The sequence below is a fragment of the Scyliorhinus torazame genome, chromosome 15 (genome assembly GCF_047496885.1).
Source record: "Scyliorhinus torazame isolate Kashiwa2021f chromosome 15, sScyTor2.1, whole genome shotgun sequence".
Lineage (NCBI taxonomy): Eukaryota > Metazoa > Chordata > Chondrichthyes > Carcharhiniformes > Scyliorhinidae > Scyliorhinus > Scyliorhinus torazame.
Genome location: NC_092721.1, coordinates 178,057,786 through 178,079,060, shown reverse-complemented (window position 1 = coordinate 178,079,060; position 21,275 = coordinate 178,057,786). Strand labels below are relative to the sequence as shown.

The following is a 21,275-nucleotide window of genomic DNA, read 5'->3' as shown; positions in this document are numbered from 1 at the left end:
AAGACTTTGAAAACCCCCCCCACATATTTTGGTACAAGGATTTCACTATGCATACAGAACCAGACCGCCCTATAGCTGCAAACAATAGGGCAGCTTCATTCTAAACCATGTCTCTAATGCTCCTCTCAACCAGCTCAAGGCAAATATAAGTGTGTGGTTCGGGGAAGAATCTCTCTCAGGTTCTCTTTCATTTCCAAGTTGGTAAACTTGGTACTTATTTCCAGTAATACAGTTGGAATTGGGAACTCAAGAATGAGGGAATTGAACCCGTATCTTCTTCCCAATAATGTTTGAAAGTTTTCATCAAAATTATGTTCGAAACTGCTGCTTTTTCTTTGACAGAATTGTGAAAGAGGCTCAATAATTACTAATCACACTAGTTTTACAGTGGTGTGCGAATTGCAGCAATTAGCTCTTCATATACACAAAACAACGAATGGTGGACCTAGAATTTTAGAGTAATATTGTGTATACAATATTCCCAATGTTGCTGACTTTGCATTTACCCATTACAGACAAGTTTAGAATTGTTTGTGTTGTCGACACAATTGATTTAAGTAACTGGAAATAGTGATTTCCCTCCCCCTAGTGTGCCCTTACTTCATGAATTTGGATGTACAGCAAAACCATCCTTCAATTGCCAGTGAAGCGGAGTTAAAGCAAATCATACCATTCCCAAACTAACTTTGTGAAATAAGGTTAGTAGAACTCATAATCCAACAAAATGAGTATTACACAAAAGATAAAATCAGTGCTGATATGTATTTTAGAGGTTTCCATGGACCGAGGCTTTATGGATTTCTTTCAAACCTTTGCCTGAGAACTTTAAACTCCAACGTATTTATATTTTGTGGGATTAATTGATTTCAGGTAAACTACAAATTTGACAGAATAAAATACTTCCTGATACTCAGTGATATATAGCTCATATAAAGTTGATATTTAAAAGAGCAATGAAACGTCTAAAAATGAAACTGAAATTATTGAAGATGCCCAGCAAGTTTATCAACATCTTGATAGCTTAAAGATAGATTAATGCTTTTGACCCATGGTGCATGTCTTGGAGGGGAACCTCCAGGTGCTGGTGCTCCCATGCATCTGCTATATTACCTCTAATCTTAAGGATCTCTGATCACCATGTAAAATCTTTTGGCTTGTTTGGTGGTACTACTTACTTTTCAGCCAGTGTTTGCTGCTCGTTGATCCCCACATTAAATAGCACTGGCTGCACTCGAAGTAACATTCCACTCTGTATTTCTCTAGGTAAGGCATCAAACATAGCACCTGGCAGTGGGATTCGTACATTGAACCCATCTCTGTGAAGAGGAATGTAGGTTAAGGGATTTTTGCAAGCAAAATGAACCGTTGTAAACTGAAAACTTTTGGTATTCTTCCAGCAAATGGATAAAGCATAGAAATAATTATAGGCAATAGTTTGATCCATTTATTTAAGTATTCGTATCAGTGTTAGAATTGCAGAAAAGAGGCAATTTTTGTCTTGCACGCATCAGGCAAGAATACAAATAATCGGAGCACAGCTCCGAAAGCTAGTGATTTGAAACAAACCTGTTGGACTTTAACCTGGTGTTGTAAGACTTCTTACTGTGCTCACCCCAGTCCAACGCCGGCAACTCCACATCAAAAATACAAATGTAAGGGAAATCAATCATTTGTTCATTTCCCTTGCATTGTAATCTTGTGAATGCCCTGATAAATGCAAGACAAAAAGTTTAGACAAAAATTGTCTCTTTTTTCAAAATACTTAGTTCTGTACTACCAATGTTACGAAAAACTCAAATTGAAGGGGCATATGGAGCCAATAAAAAAAAGTAATTGAATGAGAAAATAAGCAGTGACTGAACGAGAAAATAAGCAAAGATGTTAAGAAAGGGGTAATTAAAACAGAGAAAAAAAGGAGGGAAATTCAAAATCTCAATATATTGTACACTGTAGTGAGCACTGCTGTCTCACGGCGCAGGGACCCATGTTCAATTTTGTCCTTGGGTGACTGCCTAGAGTCTGCACTTTCTCCCCGTGACTGCGTGGGTTTTCTCCATGTGCTCCAGTTTCGTCTCACAATCCAAAGATGTGCCGGTTAGGTGGATTGGCCATGATCAGTGCGACGGGTTACAGGGATAGTGCAGGTGAGTGGGCCCAAGTAGAGTCCTCATTTTGGGGGGGGGGGGGTTGGTACAGACTCGATGGGCCAAATGGTCTCCTTCTGTACTGTAGGTATTCTATGGATTCCTTAGGTGAAGATCTCAGTTTGATAGAGGGTGTTTTCATAGAATGCTGTTCAGTACAAAGTCGAAAAACTTAGGACCAATGCTAACCATGCAAGAAAACCTTCCCTTGGTTGATTGTGAAGTTTTAATTTGTGATATCTAATTTTTTTTTTTTTTTAAGAACAGTAAATTCAATAACTTAAATATAGAGGTTCAATAGATGAGATTTGGGTAGATGTATATGCATTAGATAATTTGGCATTATCTAACTTTCTCTCATATTTATTCATCTTTTTTATGTTTGTGGGATATGAGCATCAGTGGCAAGGCCGTCATTTGTTGCTCATTTCTAATTGCACGCAAGAAGATGGTAGTGAGTCACCACCTTAAACTACTACAGCAAAGAGTATAAGTTGGCTGTACTGATCAACTGTAGTCATACCCACAGTTCCAGGATTTCGACTCAGCAACAGTGAAAGAACAGCAATTAGTCAGAATGGTGTATGTTTTGCAAGACATCTTGCAGGTGGTTGAGTTTCCATGCCTCTGCTGCCCTCATCCTTCGAAGTGGTAGAAGTTGCAGGTTTGGAAGCTCATGCAATATGTAAAAGGTCAACTTTTTAAAAATAGAGATAAAATCACTGTTGTCCTAATGAAGTCTGCTGAGACTTTTGAAGAACTTCACTGCAACCTAGATGCACATTTGAAAACAGAGCTCAACTGTTTAAGATCATAGTTCACCGCCACATATTTCATCTATAATCCCCACCTGTCAATGTAACTGTATGAGGGAATCTGCATGTGGTGTTTATTCTGACATACCACTCTAATCACATTTTCATTTTTGTGCAGTTTTTTTTTATTGGTTGTAATTAGTACAAGTTGGCTGTACTGATCAATTTTATATCAATTTTCACCTCATTATCACCATCTTATATTGGTTTTCAACTTACACTAGTGCCAGCAAGCAGCAGTTTTGCACCATCTGGCATCCTGAACACCTGCACCATTGCACCAAGACTGCCGTTGAGGATCCGGATGAATGCAATAAAAAGTTGCAATATAAAGAGCTGATATTAAATAAAAGATTCTGTGTAGATGTTTAAAACTGGTGTGTATAGAGCAGCAACAGACGAGGGAAATTGCCTGTCATGATCCATTATAGCACTCATTTGGCAACTGACCAAATAACTGGTTCTATTGAGAGAAAGCTCAATTTCCAATAGGCGGGATTTCCCGTGCACCCCTCTGGGAAACCCGTGGCGGGGGTACACTGTCAGCGGGACCAAAATATCCCGCTGGGGTGAATGGCTGGAAAATTCCAGCCAATAACATGGATTACTTACATGTTCAAGGAAATATTGACTGCAATGGCTGGCATGAGTTCCAATATTTGCAGCATACAAGATCATACAGAGAAGTGGTTTTATTTTTCACCTATAACTGGTAAACATGTCTATGCACAAATTTAACAAGAACCCAGCGTTACTTACCGGTTTCCAGTAATGACTGGCAGCATGTCAACTGATGCAGTAGAAGTTGCCTGAATTACTTTAAAAGTCACGTTTCGTAAATCCATAATTCCTGTACTCATATCTTCAAGCATGGCAAGTTCTTCCCCTACACAAAGTACGAATTTATCAGTTGTGGGGTCCAGATTATTTTCATTAGCCTTTTACTCATCAAAGAAAGGATGTCCGGAGCGGCAAAGAAACATTTTTACATTTTTAGCACAGTCATTTAACAAAACGTAGGTTAAAAAAGTAGCCTGGTGCAATGTTAAAGCTCCATTTACTTTGTTACAAGATGAGCTCTGTGTTCACCTTGCAGGAACAATTTCTAATGCAACTTAAATTCTCAAATTAGTTTTACATGGGGAAAGATCAATGCCATGAAAATAAAACTAGTGCCCATTTTGTGGGAAAAGGGGCAGTGCACAAGCTTTTTGCTAAGGCGGCAAACTGAGACACAAAATTGACAATATACTTTACGGAGGACAGTAACAGTGCCAGAGAGTGATTACTCTGTACGAGTAGACACATTTTCACATTAGATGACCTCAATACATGTTAAAAGAGCACAGTAAGAAGTCTTACAACACCAGGTTAAAGTCCAACAGGTTTGTTTCAAATCACTAGCTTTTGGACATTCCTCCTTCCTCAGGAGCAGTGCTCCGAAAGCTAGTGATTTGAAACAAACCTGTTGGATACTCTAACCTGGTGTTGTAAGACTTCTTACTGTGCTCATCCCAGTCCAACGCCGGCATCTCCACATCATGTTAAACGAGACATGGTGTCGGGAGTCTCTGGAAGCGTATTCCTGACCAAAGACATTTAATTCTCTTTTTTGAAGACCCTTTCCGACAAGGGTGAGAAGTAGTGTCTATAATGGTTACTCCTGAAGTGCAGCTCAAACAGAGACATTAACATGGAAATGTCCACATTTTTCTCTTAAATGAGGATCGTCTCATTTTAAAATTTTCAATAAGTGTTGTATGGCTCAGAGGCCTCTCCTGTTTATTGTATAGAGGTACTGTGCCATAATATGCTGTAGAGTAACTGCACAAACCAATGCTGCCCTCACACTGCTGGAACCTACCTAATTGGCTCCCATTGAAAAGCAGGTTCATCGTTCACGACGTCGCCATTTGAGAGTTTTGCACGAGCGTAACAGTGGGATTTTATTGTATATAATTATTACAGGTGCTATTGAGATCAGGAGAAAGATCCAAGGACTGTGCCAGGGATTGGGTCATTTAAGATGTGGAAAGATGGACTTCCGGGTGCGGCGATGACCAGCTGAGTCGCACGTTTCGGCAGCTCCCGGTGGAACGGACTTTTGGGCTCTTGATAGGAGCCCCAACGGCAATTTTAACGGCTAAAAACACCGTGCGGTAAACCAGAAGGGGGTTCCCCCTGGACACGGATGGAAAAAGGAGAGGAAAGTGGCCGGATTGCAGCGGATCCTTTGGAACAACGGCAAGGAAGGCAAGCAGAAACCAAGATGGCGTCGGAAGGTGGCAGTTTCATATGGGGCCCTGAACAACAAGAGTTCTTGAAACGCTGCGTGGAGGAGATAAAAAAGGAAATGAAGAAAGAGTTGTTGGCCCCGATATTACAGGCGATTGAAGGGCTGAAAGAGGAACAAAAGACCCAGGAGCAGGAGCTTCGGGTCGTGAAGGCGAAAGCAGCAGAGAATGAGAACGATATACAGGGCCTGGTGGTGAAGTCGGAGATACAGGAGGCACACCAGAAACGATCTGTGGAGAGGTTGGAGGCACTGGAAAACAACGCAAGGAGGAACAACTTGAGGATTCTTGGCCTTCCTGAAGGTGTGGAGGGGGCGGACGTCGGGGCATATGTGAGCACGATGCTGCACTCGTTAATGGGAGCGGAGGCCCCGACGGGTCCGTTGGAGGTGGAGGGAGCATACCGAGTTATGGTGCGAGGATCGAGAGCAGGAGAAACTCCCAGAGCCATAGTGGTGAGATTCCTCCGTTTTAAGGATAGAGAAATGGTCCTTAGATGGGCGAAGAAAACTCGGTGTAGTAAATGGGAGAACGCGGTGATCCGCGTTTATCAAGATTGGAGTGCGGAGGTGGCAAGAAGGAGGGCGAGCTTTAATCGGGCCAAAGCGGTACTTCACAAAAAGAAGATAAAATTTGGAATGCTGCAACCGGCAAGACTGTGGGTCACATATCAAGGGAGGCACCACTACTTTGAAACGGCGGATGAAGCGTGGACTTTTATTGTAGAAGAAAAATTGGAATGATTGGATTATGAAAATGAACGTTTGGACAAAGTGGTGGGGCGAATGGGGGGGGGCGAAGAGGGGTTTTATGTTTTAATCCTGCGGTATGGTAACTTTTCTTTCTCCCACAGGTGGTGATGGGGGGAGGTGGGGAGGGAGAGGAGATGGGGCGTTGGCCATGGGAGGCGGGGCCGAGGGAGAGGCGCGGGCTTGGTTCCCGCGCTATGATAATTATGGCGGGAATAGAGAAGCAGGGAGGGGGCGTCGCACGGTGCGAGCCGTGATCACGGGGGGAAGCCGAGGTCAGCCAGAGTTTGCTGACTTCTGGGAGCAACATGGGGGGAGTAATTACGCTAGCGGGGGGTCTAGCGGGGGGGGGGGGGGGGGAATTACTGGGTTGCTGCTGCTGGGGAAAGGGGGGAGTGGGTACGGGAAAGGATTGGCGGGGGGGCACCGTCTGGGAGAGATACAGCTGCGTGGGAACTGGGTGAGAAGCTGGAAAAAGATGATGGCTAACCGGCAAGGGGGGGGGGGGGGGGGGGGTGGGAAGCCCCCCGGGGGGGGGGGGGGGTGGGAAGCCCCCCAACTCGGCTGATCACGTGGAACGTGAGGGGGCTTAACGGGCCGATAAAGAGGGCACGAGTACTCGCACACCTTAAGAAACTTAAAGCAGATGTGGTTATGCTACAGGAAACGCACCTGAAACTGATAGACCAGGTTAGGTTGCGCAAAGGATGGGTGGGGCAGGTGTTCCATTCGGGGCTGGATGCGAAAAACAGGGGGATGGCTATATTAGTGGGGAAGCGGGTAATGTTCGAGGCGAAGACTATAGTGGCGGATAACGGGGGCAGATACGTGATGGTGAGTGGCAAATTACAGGGAGAGATGGTGGTTTTGGTAAACGTGTATGCCCCGAACTGGGACGATGCCAACTTTATGAGGCGAATGCTAGGACGCATCCCAGACCTAGAGACCGGAAAGCTGATAATGGGGGGAGACTTTAACACAGTGTTGGAACCAAGGCTGGATAGGTCGAAGTCCAGGACTGGTAGGAGGCTGGCAGCAGCCAAGGTGCTTAAGGATTTTATGGAGCAGATGGGAGGGGTGGACCCGTGGAGATTCAGTAGACCTAGGAGTAAGGAGTTCTCGTTTTTCTCCTATGTCCATAAAGTCTATTCACGCATAGACTTTTTTGTGTTGGGTAGGGCATTGATCCCGAGGGTGAGGGGAACGGAATATACGGCTATAGCCATTTCGGATCATGCCCCACACTGGGTAGACTTGGAGATAGGGGAGGAAACAAGAGGGCGCCCACCCTGGAGAATGGACATGGGACTAATGGCGGATGAGGGGGTGTGCCTAAGGGTGAGGGGATGCATTGAAAAGTACTTGGAACTCAATGACAATGGGGAGGTTCAGGTGGGAGTGGTCTGGGAGGCGTTGAAGGCGGTGGTAATGGGGAAGGTGATATCAATAAGGACACATAAAGGGAAGCAGGAGAGTAAGGAACGGGAGCGGTTGCTGCAAGAACTTTTGAGGGTGGATAGACAATATGCGGAAGCACCGGAGGAGGGACTGTACAGGGAAAGGCAAAGGCTGCATGTGGAATTTGACTTGCTGACTACAGGCACTGCAGAGGCACAATGGAGGAAGGCGCAGGGTGTACAGTATGAATATGGAGAGAAGGCGAGCAGATTGCTGGCACACCAATTGAGGAAAAGGGGAGCAGCGAGGGAAATAGGGGGTGTGAGGGACGAGGAAGGAGAGACGGAGCGGGGAGCGGAGAGAGTGAACGAAGTGTTCAAGACATTTTATAAAAAATTGTATGAAGCTCAACCCCCGGATGGGAGGGAGAGAATGATGGAGTTTTTGGATCGGCTGGAAATTCCCAAGGTGGAAGAGCAGGAAAGGGTAGGACTGGGAGCACAGATCACGGTAGAAGAAGTGGTGAAAGGAATTAGGAACATGCAGACGGGAAAGGCCCCGGGACCGGACGGATTCCCAGTTGAATTTTACAGAAAATATTTGGACTTGCTCGCCCGCTACTGACGAGGACCTTTAACGAGGCAAAGGAAAGGGGACAACTGCCCCCGACTATGTCAGAAGCAACGATATCGCTTCTCTTAAAGAAGGAAAAGGATCCGCTACAATGCGGGTCCTACAGACCAATTTCCCTCCTCAATGTGGATGCCAAGGTCCTGGCCAAGGTAATGGCAATGAGAATAGAGGAATGTGTCCCGGGGGTGGTTCATGAGGACCAAACTGGGTTTGTGAAGGGGAGACAGCTGAACACGAATATACGGAGGCTGTTAGGGGTAATGATGATGGCCCCACCAGAGGGTGAAACGGAGATAGTAGTGGCGATGGATGCCGAGAAAGCATTTGATAGAGTGGAATGGGATTATCTGTGGGAGGTGTTGAGGAGATTTGGGTTTGGAGAGGGGTATGTTAGATGGGTGCAGCTGTTGTATAGGGCCCCAGTGGCGAGTGTGGTCACGAATGGACGGGGATCGGCATATTTTCGGCTCCATAGAGGGACAAGGCAGGGATGTCCTCTGTCCCCATTACTGTTTGCACTGGCGATTGAGCCCCTGGCGATAGCGCTGAGAGGTTCCAAGAGATGGAGGGGAATACTTAGGGGAGGAGAAGAACACCGGGTATCTTTATATGCGGATGATCTGCTACTATATGTGGCGGATCCAGCGGAGGGGATGCCAGAAATAATGCGAATACTTGGGGAGTTTGGGGATTTTTCAGGGTATAAATTGAACATGGGGAAGAGTGAGCTGTTTGTGGTGCATCCAGGGGAGCAGAGTAGAGAAATAGAAGATCTACCGTTGAGGAAGGTAACAAGAGACTTTCGTTACCTGGGGATCCAGATAGCTAAGAATTGGGGCACATTGCACAGGCTAAATTTGACGCGGTTGGTGGAACAGATGGAGGAAGATTTCAAGAGATGGGATATGGTAGCATTGTCAATGGCAGGGAGGGTGCAGGCGGTTAAGATGGTGGTCCTCCCGAGATTCCTCTTTGTGTTTCAGTGCCTCCCGGTGGTGATCACGAAGGCTTTTTTCAAAAGGATAGAAAAGAGTATCATGGGTTTTGTTTGGGCCGGGAAGACTCCGAGAGTGAGGAAGGGATTCTTACAGCGTAGTAGGGATAGGGGGGGGCTGGCACTACCGAGCCTAAGTGAGTATTATTGGGCCGCTAATATTTCAATGGTGAGTAAGTGGATGGGAGAGGAGGAAGGAGCGGCGTGGAAGAGATTAGAGAGGGCGTCCTGTAGGGGGACCAGCCTGCAGGCTATGGTGACAGCCCCATTGCCGTTCTCACCAAGGAACTATACCACGGGTCCGGTGAAGATTTGGGGACAGTGGAGACGACATAGGGGAAAGACCGGAGCATTGGGGGGGTCCCCGATAAGAAACAACCATAGGTTTGCCCCGGGGGGAATGGATGGGGGATGTGGAATGTGGCAAAGAGCAGGTATAACGCAATTGAAAGATCTATTTGTGGATGGGAAGTTCGCGAGTCTGGGAGCGCTGACTGAGAAATATGGGTTGCCCCAAGGGAATGCATTCAGGTACATGCAATTGAGGGCTTTTGCGAGGCAACAGGTGAGGGAATTCCCGCAGCTCCCGACACAAGAGGTGCAGGACAGAGTCATCTCGAAGAAATGGGTGGGGGACGGTAAGGTGTCGGATATATATAGGGAAATGAGGGATGAAGGGGAGACTATGGTGGACGAACTAAAAGGGAAATGGGAAGAAGAGCTAGGGGAGGAGATCGAGGAGGGGCTGTGGGCAGATGCCCTAAACAGGGTAAACTCGTCGTCCTCGTGCGCCAGGCTAAGCCTGATTCAGTTTAAGGTATTACACAGGGCACATATGACTGGAACACGGCTCAGTAAATTTTTTGGGGTGGAGGATAGGTGTGCGAGGTGCTCGAGAAGCCCAGCGAATCATACCCATATGTTTTGGTCATGCCCGGCACTACAGGGGTTTTGGATGGGGGTGACAAAGGTGCTTTCGAAAGTAGTAGGAGTCCGGGTCGAACCAAGCTGGGGGTTGGCTATATTTGGGGTTGCACAAGAGCCGGGAGTGCAGGAGGCGAGAGAGGCCGATGTTTTGGCCTTTGCGTCCCTAGTAGCCCGGCGCAGGATATTGCTAATGTGGAAAGAAGCCAAGCCCCCGGGGGTGGAGACCTGGATAAATGATATGGTGGGGTTCATAAAGTTAGAGCGGATTAAGTTCGTCCTAAGGGGGTCGGCTCAAGGGTTTACCAGGCGGTGGCAACCGTTCGTCGAATATCTTGCGGAAAGATAGATGGGGGAAAAAAGAAGGCAGCAGCAGCAGCCCAGGACTTGGGGGGGGGGGGGGGGGGGGGGGGTGGCCTGAGACAAGGCAGTTGCCAATTAGGGCTAGTTTTTATTTTTGTTATTTAATATTTATTTATTTGTTGTTGTTTTCTTTTGTTCTTGTTTAAATAAAAAAGGTCATTATTATCTGTATTGTTATAATGTTGTGTAAAGGATGCACAATGTACTGTGTTGGTTGACCAAAAATTTTCAATAAAATATTATTTTAAAAAAAAGATGTGGAAAGATGGTGGGTCACTTGCTTTATGCACCAATGATAGAATATTTTCATGGGGAACAAATGTAGACCTGCAGCCACTCATTTTTGCAATTTAGTATTTTTGTATTTTATTTCTTACATTGATCTTGATTTTAAGCTTGTATTGAGTATTTAAAGTTACTTAGATAATCTTGATTTAAAATAAGTGTGATCGTGCTTTGATTAATTCAAATAATCAATAGTAATCAGTGGTGATATTATTAACTGTAAACATGTTTTACCAAGACCTTGTTATTCATAATGGCCATTCACAGTTGGTATTTGCTCTATATCTTTGTTCTCCCTTTTCAAACTAGACTGCTAAAATAAAAGTTGTCTGTTGTCAGCAGTTTTCTTATTGCATTTGATGATCCTTGAACTACAAACTAGGGCAAAGAATAGCCTTGCACATGCAATAATCAACTATGGTCTGGAATTAGGAGATGGAGTTTGATTGGTGGGCATAGTTAGATTAATGGCAGATGGGAGACACCTTCAGAAGTTGCACAAACAACTTGAAAATGGCAAAGTCTACAAAGTCTTGCTGTACCTGTGAGGAGAATGGATGAAGACTCATATTTTGCAGACTCCAATTTTGAGAATGTCTCAGTGAAGCCTCAAAAGGCTGCAATGGAACCAGAAAGTTGGCTTAAAGGGACACTGCGTCCAAGATTCGCTGCTGCAGCCAGTGTGGAATAGTCAACCACTTGAGACTACAGAAGGGAGGGCTGTGAATAGATTGACTGACCAAAGTGTCCACCTATGTAAAGTTATTCAGCGGCTTCATGTATGAAGCATAGGGAAATTTGACCATTTTGGGGCTCTTGTGAACAGACCAATTTGGTGCCAACGTTTGTAACATAGCATGTATCTGTAATATAGTATGTATAGTAAGTATGTAAAGTTGTTGTTCCTTTCTTATATAGTTTTCTTGTCCTATCTTTTTGATAACATTATCTTTCTTTCATTTTCTCTTAATCATTAATAAAAATAATAATAACTTAATGTCACAAGTAGGCTTCAGTGAAGTTACTGTGAAAAGCCCCGAGTCGCCACATTCCGGTGCCTGTTCAGGGAGACCGGTACAGGAATTGAACCCGCGCTGGTCTTGTTCTGCATTACAAGCCAGCTGTTTTGCCAACTGTGCTAAACCAGCCCCTACATTAATGATTAACAGTTGTCAAATAAAGGTAGTTGTTTTCATACATCGCTCAGTAAGGATTTACTCATTCCTCTTCGTCCAGAGTATGGCTCAACCCTAAGTGAGACTTGCAAGGGACTCTCAGCCTCTTACACAAGTCCCCATGATTATCAAAGTAAGGTAGGCAATTTTCGGCTAGTATTTGGCTTTTGATCCCACATATATGGAACAGAAAGAAGCTAATATCATGATAGGTTAAAAGGCCTCTCGAGGTATTTATAATATGACAAATAGGAGAGGTGGTCATGTTCTGACAAGAATCTAGTACGGCAAATTAAACTTACAATGTGTCTTACCATATGTGCTTAAAAGACCTTCAAATTGTGCCAACAAGCCAATGGTGTAAAGCTGGCGCAAAAATCCATCATCACGAAGGCAGTTTCTTAGCTTAATAATGAAACCACAGATCAGGGCTGTCAGCTACAGTAAAGATTTAAAAATATAAAACATAGAATATTCAATTAAAAGAAATCATCTGAAGTTATCTTGCAGCATGCAAGATTTTTTTTTGCCTTTTGTACAATATTTGTTTATTCCAGGGCATTTAACCCCAAAATTCATTTTTGAAATGCTCTTCAGCAAAGTTAGCATTGTGCAGGACATTTTAATTAGTGCCAAAGTACAAGATTATTTCAGCAATGGGACAAAAAATTCCCACCTATTAAACTGCACAAAGGAAACACAAGAGTCTTTTTTGAAAATGGCACATCATTCATACAGAAGTCTACGAGTGAAATGTTGCAGAATGTTACATAAAGTAAGCAATGCCAGTGGGAAGACTTGCGTTATCAACACATCGGGAGACAACAGTGTTTGCTGGGAAGCTGCAGAAATGTTCTCGACTGGAGTTGCACAATAATGCAGATAAGGGGTTAAATAGTATAAAATCATACAATATCAATAAAAGAATAAAATGTCTTCACAAAATAAACTGTTCCATAATGTAACTGGATGAATAATGAGTCCTTGAAAGGGATGGAAGAAAATAAATCCTCTGGTCACTGAGTTCACTGAAATGCATTTGCAATGATGATTAGTAATTTATTGGCCAGGAGATTATGGAATGACCTGAGACACAGTAGTTTTCACATGCCCTCAAAGCTGTATTTACAGCTCTGGAGGGTATAGCTACGATATGAATTCTTGCATCAACATATGGAGATGTCTCTTGCACTGTTAAAAATATTGCAGTATCAAAGAGAAAGCAACTTGAAGTTTTGCTTGAAAACTAATCACTTTTATGATACTCTGGAGGTAATGTTACTGTCGAGATACCAGTAGGCAGCTGCCATAATTGAGTTTTCTGGTCCGTGTGGGTACAATTTGGTGAGGCAGTGAGCCAAGATATCATACTGGGCCACTCAAAGTCTCCAGCATCTGGCAGTACAACAAGATTGGAGGAGACCTGTGAGCTTAGCTAAACAACGTACATGTTTGCACTGAGTGCTGAATTTGGTGCATTTGAGTGCTATAGTAAGAGTTTGGTGACCGAGGGAGTATAAGGTTTCATTTTTATCTAAAGTTTAGTCTTTCTTTTATTTAGTTAATTAACTTAAAAGTTGCTGTTTGGTTTAGAAAAAGGTGAATTTTCAATCAGCTTTAAACAAAGCTTCTACTTCTAGGCACTTGCAGCTGGAGCTGGTTAATTAGTCAATTGGATTAGGCCAGTTTTCAGAGGCTAGATTCACAGTATAAAAGTGATCCCCTATAGTGCAGACTTTGTTTGGTGCATTTGAGTGCTATAGTAAGAGTTTGGTGACCGAGGGAATGCTGAATTTGGTGCATTTGAGTGCTATAGTAAGAGTTTGGTGACCGAGGGAGTGCTGAATTTGGTGCATTTGAGTGCTATAGTAAGAGTTTGGTGACCGAGGGAGTTAGGTGAGGAGGGAGTAAGGTGCTCCTTTCATTTTGTTTCCAACATTTCCGCAAAGAATGAGAAGAGAGCCAGGAGTTTACAGAAAGTGTAGCTGACTGGGAGCAGAGTCGGAGGGCGGAGATCTAGTTGGTCCACAGGGCAGCTATATTCTGTCAGGTAAGAAGGGATGGAGGCTAGGCCAGTTGCATGCTCCTCCTGTAGGACGTGGGTGGTGAGGGATACCACCGGTGTCCCCGCTGACTATACCTGCGGGAAGTGCACCCAACTTCAGATCCTCAAAGACTGTGTTAGGGAACTGGAGCTGAAGCTGGATGAACTTCGGATCATGCGGGAGGCAGAGGGGGTGATTGAGAAGAGTTACAGGGAGGTAACCACACCCAAGGTACAGGACAAGAATAGCTGGGTTACAGTCAGGGGGAAAAAAAACAAACAGGCAGACAGTGCAGGGATCCCTCGTGGCTGTTCTCCTTCAAAACAAGTATACCGTTTTGGATGCTGTTGGGGGGGAGAATGACCTACCGGGCCCTAGCGGCCAGGTCTCTAGCACTGAGTCTGGCTCTGGGGCTCAGAAGGGAAGGGGGGAGAATAGAAAAGCAATAATTGTAGGAGATTCAATGGTTAGGGGAATAGATAGGAGATTCTGTGGTCGCGAGCGAGACTCCCGGGTGCCAGGACCAGGGATGTCTTGGATCGTGTCTTCAGGATCCTTAAGGGGGAGGGGGAGCAGCCAGAAGTCGTGGTGCACATTGGTACCAACGACATAGGTAGGAAAAGGGGTGTGGAGGTAATTAACAAGTTTAGGGAGTTAGGCTGGAAGTTAAAAGCCAGGACAGACAGAATTGTCATCTCTGGTTTGTTGCCGGTGCCACGTGATAGCGAGGCTAGGAATAGGGAGAGAGTGCAGCTGAACACGTGGCTGCAGGAATGGTGTAGGAGGGAGGGCTTCAGGTATTTGGATAATTGGAGCGCATTCTGGGGAAGGTGGGACCTGTACAAGCAGGACGGGTTGCATCTGAACCAGAGGGCACCAATATCCTGGGAGGGAGGTTTTCTAGTACTCTACGGGAGGGTTTAAACAAATTTGGCAGGGGAATGGGAACCGGATTTGTAGTCCAGCAACTAAGGTAGCCGATATTCAGGACGCCAAAGCGTGTAATGAGGCAGTAGGGAAGGGAACACTGACAAAGGAGAGTACTTGCAGGCACGGAGATGGGTTGAAGTGTGTGTACTTCAACGCAAGAAGCATCAGGAATAAGGTGGGTGAACTTAAGGCATGGATCGGTACTTGGGACTACGATGTGGTGGCCATCACAGAAACGTGGATAGAAGAGGGGCAGAAATGGTTGTTGGAGGTCTCTGGTTATAGATGTTTCAATAAGATTAGGGAGGGTGGTAAAAGAGGTGGGGGTGGGAGTGGCATTGTTAATTAGAGATAGTTTAACAGCTGCAGAAAGGCAGTTCGAGGAGTATCACCCTACTGAGGTAGTATGGGTTGAAGTCAGAAATAGGAAAGGAGCAGTCACCTTGTTAGGAGTTTTCTATAGGGCCCCCAATAGTAGCAGAGATGTGGAGGAACAGATTGGGAAACAGATTTTAGAAAGGTGCAGAAGTCACAGGGTAGTAGTCATGGGCGACTTTAACTTCCCAAATATTGAGTGGAAACTCTTTAGATCAAATAGTTTGGATGGGGTGGTGTTTGTCCAGTGTGTCCAGGAAGCTTTTCTAACACAGTATGTAGATTGTCCGACCAGAGGAGGGGCAATATTGGATTTAGTACTTGATAATGAACCAGGGCAAGTGATAGATTTGTTAGTGGGGGAGCATTTTGGAGATAGTGACCACAATTCTGTGACTTTCACTTTAGTAATGGAGAGGGATAGGTGCGTGCAACAGGGCAAGGTTTACAATTGGGGGAAGGGTAAATACGATGTTGTCAGACAAGAATTGAAGTGCATAGGTTGGGAACATAGGCTGTCAGGGAAGTACACAAGTGAAACGTGGAACTTGTTCAAGGAACAGGTACTACGTGTCCTTGATATGTATGTCCCTGTCAGGCAGGGAAGAGATGGTCGAGTGAGGGAACCATGGTTGACAAGAGAGGTTGAATGTCTTGTTAAGAGGAAAAAGGAGACTTATGTAAGGCTGAGGAAACAAGGTTCAGACAGGGCGTTGGAGGGATACAAGATAGCCAGGAGGGAACTGACAAAAGGGATTAGGAGAGCTAAGAGAGGGCATGAACAATCTTTGGCAGGTAGGATCAAGGAAAACCCCAAGGCCTTTTAAACATATGTGAGAAATATGAGAATGACTAGAGCGAGGGTAGGTCCGATCAAGGACAGTAGCGGGAGATTGTGTATTGAGTCTGAAGAAATAGGAGAGGTCTTGAACGAGTACTTTTCTTCTGTATTTACAAATGAGAGGGGCCATATTGTTGGAGAGGACAGTGTGAAACAGATTGGTAAGCTCGAGGAAATACTTGTTAGGAAGGAAGATGTGTTGGGCATTTTGAGAAACTTGAGGATAGACAAGTCCCCTGGGCCTGACGGGATATATCCAAAGATTCTATGGGAAGCAGAGATGAAATTGCAGAGCCGTTGGCAATGATCTTTTCGTCCTCACTGTCAACAGGGGTGGTACCAGGGGATTGGAGAGTGGCGAATGTCGTGCCGCTGTTCAAAAAAGGGACTAGGGATAACCCTGCAAATTATAGGCCAGTTAGTCTTACTTCAGTGGTAGGCAAAGTAATGGAAAGGGTACTGAAGGATAGGATTTCTGAGCATCTGGAAAGACACTACTTGATTAGGGATAGTCAGCACGGATTTGTGAGGGGTAGGTCTTGCCTTACAAGTCTTATTGAATTCTTTGAGGAAGTGACCAAGCATGTGGATCAAGGTAAAGCAGTGGATGTAGTGTACATGGATTTTAGTAAGGCATTTGATAAGGTTCCCCATGGTAGGCTTCTGAAGAAAGTAAGGAGGCATGGGCTAGTGGGAAATTTGGCCAGTTGGATAACGAACTGGCTAACCGATAGAAGTCAGAGTGGTGGTGGATGGCAAATATTCAGCCTAGATCCCAGTTACCAGTGGCGTACCGCAGGGATCAGTTCTGGGTCCTCTGCTGTTTGTGATTTTCATTAATGACTTGGATGAGGGAGTTGAAGGGTGGGTCAGTAAATTTGCAGACGATACGAAGATTGGTGGAGTTGTGGATAGTAAGGAGGGCTGTTGTCGGCTGCAAAGAGACATAGATAGGATGCAGAGCTGAGCTGAGAAGTGGCAGATGGAGTTTAACCCTGAAAAGTGTGAGGTTGTCCATTTTGGAAGGACAAATATGAATGCGGAATACAGGGTTAACGGTAGAGTTCTTGGCAATGTGGAGGAGCAGAGAGATCTTGGGGTCTATGTTCATACATCTTTGAAAGTTGCCACTCAAGTGGATAGAGCTGTGAAGTAGGCCTATGGTATGCTCGCGTTCATTAACAGAGGGATTGAATTTAAGAGCCGTGAGGTGATGATGCAGCTGTACAAAACTTTGGTAAGGCCACATTTGGAGTACTGTGTACAGTTCTGGTCGCCTCATTTTAGGAAGGATGTGGAAGCTTTGGAAAAGGTGCAAAGGAGATTTACCAGGATGTTGCCTGGAATGGAGAGTAGGTCTTACGAGGAAAGGTTGAGGGTGCTAGGCCTTTTCTCATTAGAACGGAGAAGGATGAGGGGCGACTTGATAGAGGTTTATAAGATGATCAGGGGAATAGATAGAGTAGACAATCAGAGACTTTTTCCCTGGGTGGAACAAACCATTACAAGGGGACATAAATTTAAAGGTGGAAGATATAGGAGGGATGTCAGAGGTAGGTTCTTTACCCAGAGAGTAGTGGGGGCATGGAATGCACTGCCTGTGGAAGTAGTTGAGTCGGAAACATTAGGGACCTTCAAGCAGCTATTGGATAGGTACATGGATTACGGTAAAATGATATAGTATAGATTTATTTGTTCTTAAGGGCAGCACGGTAGCATTGTGGATAGCACAATTGCTTCACAGCTCCAGGGTCCCAGGTTCGATTCCGGCTTGGGTCACTGTCTGTGCGGAGTCTGCACGTCCTCCCAGTGTCTGCGTGGGTTTCCTCCGGGTGCTCCGGTTTCCTCCCACAGTCCAAAGATGTGCAGGTTAGGTGGATTGGCCATGATAAATTGCCCTTAGTGTCCAAAATTGCCCTTGGTGTTGGGTGGAGGTGTTGAGTTTGGGTAGGGTGCTCTTTACAAGAGGCGGTGCAGACTCAAAGGGCTGAATGGCCTCCTTCTGCACTGTAAATTCAATGATAATCTATGATTAATCTAGGACAAAGGTTCGGCACAACATCGTGGGCCGAAGGGCCTGTTCTGTGCTGTATTTTCTATGTTTTCTATGTTAGGAGAGATTTCAGAAAAGAGAAAGGGCAAAGAAACAATGGCCACAAAAGATGCGACTGCATACAAACTTACTGTCTGGCAAAAGACCACATCTCTGCGGTACTGGATAGTCAAGTCCATTGCTATAGTTGGAGCATTATCTTGCATCAGTAGAAAGACCATAGCTTTCTTTGCCTTGTCACTCATCATGGCTACACAGTCAGTGAGTGTGGTCAGTAGAGGATAAAGTGCTTCACTCCACTCACCTGTCAAACAGCAAAAGAATAATTACTTTCAATATTAGGGCCCGAGGAAACAGAACCATCACACAGGAACAGAATTAGTGCCCAACACTTTTGACTCCCCACTATTACTATACAGAACTGTGAAAAAACAAATTTTAAAAAGTAACAATCACCGATATGGAAGCCCTGCACCACCAAGGTCATTTCATCTCTCATGTCCTTCACCCACATCACTTGCTTAAAACCTATTGTTCCCAATTTCTCCCAGTTCTGATGAAAGATCATCAACCTGAAGTATTAACTCGGTTTCTCCCTCCACAAATGCAACCTGACCTGCTGAATACCTCTCGCACTTTGTATTAACCCATATTTAAGGGTCTATTATAAAGATTTTTTTTTAAAAGGTTTCAAATTAACAGTACAATTTTAATTTTATACAGGTCGTCACAAGTCAGATGTGGTTTCCAGTTTTGCCTGTTATTATGCAAGGTGTGTTCTAGTAGAATACTAAACAGTGGTACAAGTCATGCTAAATCCTGCATTTTTCACACAAAAGTATTTCCAACATTTTAGTGCTGTTAGCACATTTATTACAAACTACAGTCAGTATTTAAAGTTATCACACATTTTCATTCTTCAAGTTAAATAATAGAATATATTTTAGATATTAAATCCAGCGTTCTATTGGTATTTCAGTTTTAAAAAATAACATTACATCAACTCAGGCTAAAAGACAAGTCAAAAAAGGTACTTTGTAAATTAGCTAATCACATTCTCAGATTGTTTTCTCCTTAACTCAATTGTCTTGCACTGCAGTTATGCTATTCCAGTTAAGCTGTGTCCCTCCTGAACAGACAACACTGTCATCAAGTTAGGAAACAATTTTAAGTAAACAATAATTAAGTTATGACAACATAAACATCATTAAAAAATAAGAATGACAAAACTGATTTTTAAAAAACTAAATCATTATTAGAATGGCATGATTGGTGGGCATGAGTTTTACGTACCAGGGTTCCACATCACTATTTTATAAAGGATGTGTATGCTCAAAACAATAACACTCCCTGGCACTTAAGGAATACTGTATTTCCTGCTATTTCTGTAGTATCAACACTTATAATTCAGCCAATATTTTAAGCCACAGCTGAGGGCAGCACGGTAGCATAGTGGTTAGCACTATGGCTTCAAAGCGCCAGGGTCCCAGATTCAATTTCCAGCTTGGGTCACTGCCTGTGCGGAGTCTGCACGTTCTCCCCGTGTGTGTGGGTTTCCTCCCGCACGTTCCGAAAGACGTGCTATTAGGCAATTTGGACATTCTGAATTCTCTGTGTACTCGAACAGGCACCGGAATGTGGCAACTAGGGGTTTATCACAGTAACTTCATTGCAGTGTTAATGTAAGCCTATTTGTGACAATAAAGATTATAAAATAATTGGGCAGCATGGTGGCGCAGTGGTTAGCACTGCCAAGGACCGGTTTCGATCCTGGCCCCGGGTCACTGCCTGTGTGGAGTTTGCACGGATTGAAGGTCACCTCTTAGATGTACTCTGCACTTCAGGATACTAATGCAAAAAAATAAAACATCAAATTTGAACTTCAACCATAATTCATGCTCAGTTTCAAGATTCTTGCAGGTGTGTGTTTCAGCACATTACTTGGGAAGAAAGGAAATGAATGCAGAGGGCCCCTACTGAACTGCTTAAATAAACCTTGCGTTCCCTAGAATTTAGACGGTTAAAGAGTGATTTGATCAAAGTCAGCAAGTTATTACGAGGTAGAAGAGTTTCTCTCTAACCACCTGTACCTCGTAATAACTTGCTGACTTTGATCAAATCACTCCTTAACCGTCTAAATTCAAGGGAACGCAACCTTAGTTTGTGTAATCCCTCTGTCTAATTTAACCCTAAGAGCATTTGTAGCATTCTGACAAATTTATGCTGCACTCCCTCCTGGTCAATATAGTTTACCAAAGATCTGGTGCGCGGAACTGCTTATAATATTCCAGGTGCAGTCTGATCAGGGCTTTTATAGCTGAAGCATAACTTTGACCTCTTTGTACTCCTCTAGATATAAAGGCCAGCATTATACAACAATCTTTTTTGATTATTTTCTGTGATTTTAGTGATCTATATACCTGGAACCCAAGTCTCTTTCAATCTCCACTATTGAGTTTTTATCCATTTAGAAAATACCCGGTTCTATCCTTTTTAGGTTCAAAGTGGATGACCTCACATTTGCCTAAACTGAAACCCAAATGCCAGTTTCGCCCATTCATTTAATCCATCAATATCTCTTTAATTTTATACTTCAGCTACACTGCTTACAATATGTGCTACCTAGGTCAATTATTAGCAAATTAGTTATGTGATTTTCTCTCACATCAGCTACGTTGTTAATGTTGAACAATTGAGACCCCAACAGACACTAATTGGCAGGGTGACTATATCTAGCCTATTTTCAAATCAGGTCAATAATTTGCCTTCAATTCCCTTCTCTTCCTAATGTAATTATGAAAGTATGTCAATTTCAATATCCCTCAAGTTTCTATTCGTGTTCTCTTTGTAGCTATTACTGTTTTGTCATCTTTTACTGTTCTCTCATTCACCAGGATCTATCCCGTTTGGCATCTTTGTATGCTTTATTCATGTTGTCGCTCAACTCTTTAGTTACCTTGAGCTCGTCTTTTTTGCTGAGTAAAGAAGCTTCTTGCCCCTTAGGGATATATGGTTTCATATCAGAATTCCTTTGGTGAAAGCCTCCCACTGATCTTGTAATTTTACCCATTAAACAGGTTTGCCGAGTTTACTGTAGAGTCTCTGACTCATCGCACTGAAGTCAACTTTACCTAAATCTAGAATTTTGGGGCTGAATTTTCCGGCCCTCCAGACAGGTTTAATGGCATGTGGAGGTGGAGAGCAACAATACGGCAGGACCTGAAAAATCGGTTTCCCACCTGTGTTAAATGATGGCG

General features: G+C 44.1%; 1 protein-coding gene across 9 annotated transcripts in view; it reads right to left on the bottom strand.

Moving 5' to 3' along the window:
- The window catches only part of LOC140392026 (inositol polyphosphate-4-phosphatase type I A), a 249,394-nt gene that overhangs the window by 35,899 nt on the left and 192,220 nt on the right, over positions 1-21,275 (bottom strand). For all 9 annotated transcript variants that reach the window (XM_072477194.1, XM_072477195.1, XM_072477198.1 and 6 more), the window contains 4 exons: positions 18,150-18,322; positions 12,089-12,212; positions 3,719-3,845; positions 1,176-1,316 (listed from right to left, as the gene is read on the bottom strand). In XM_072477194.1, coding sequence (XP_072333295.1) covers positions 1,176-1,316; positions 3,719-3,845; positions 12,089-12,212; positions 18,150-18,322 — 565 coding nt within the window. The remainder of the gene's footprint in view (positions 1-1,175; positions 1,317-3,718; positions 3,846-12,088; positions 12,213-18,149; positions 18,323-21,275) is intronic.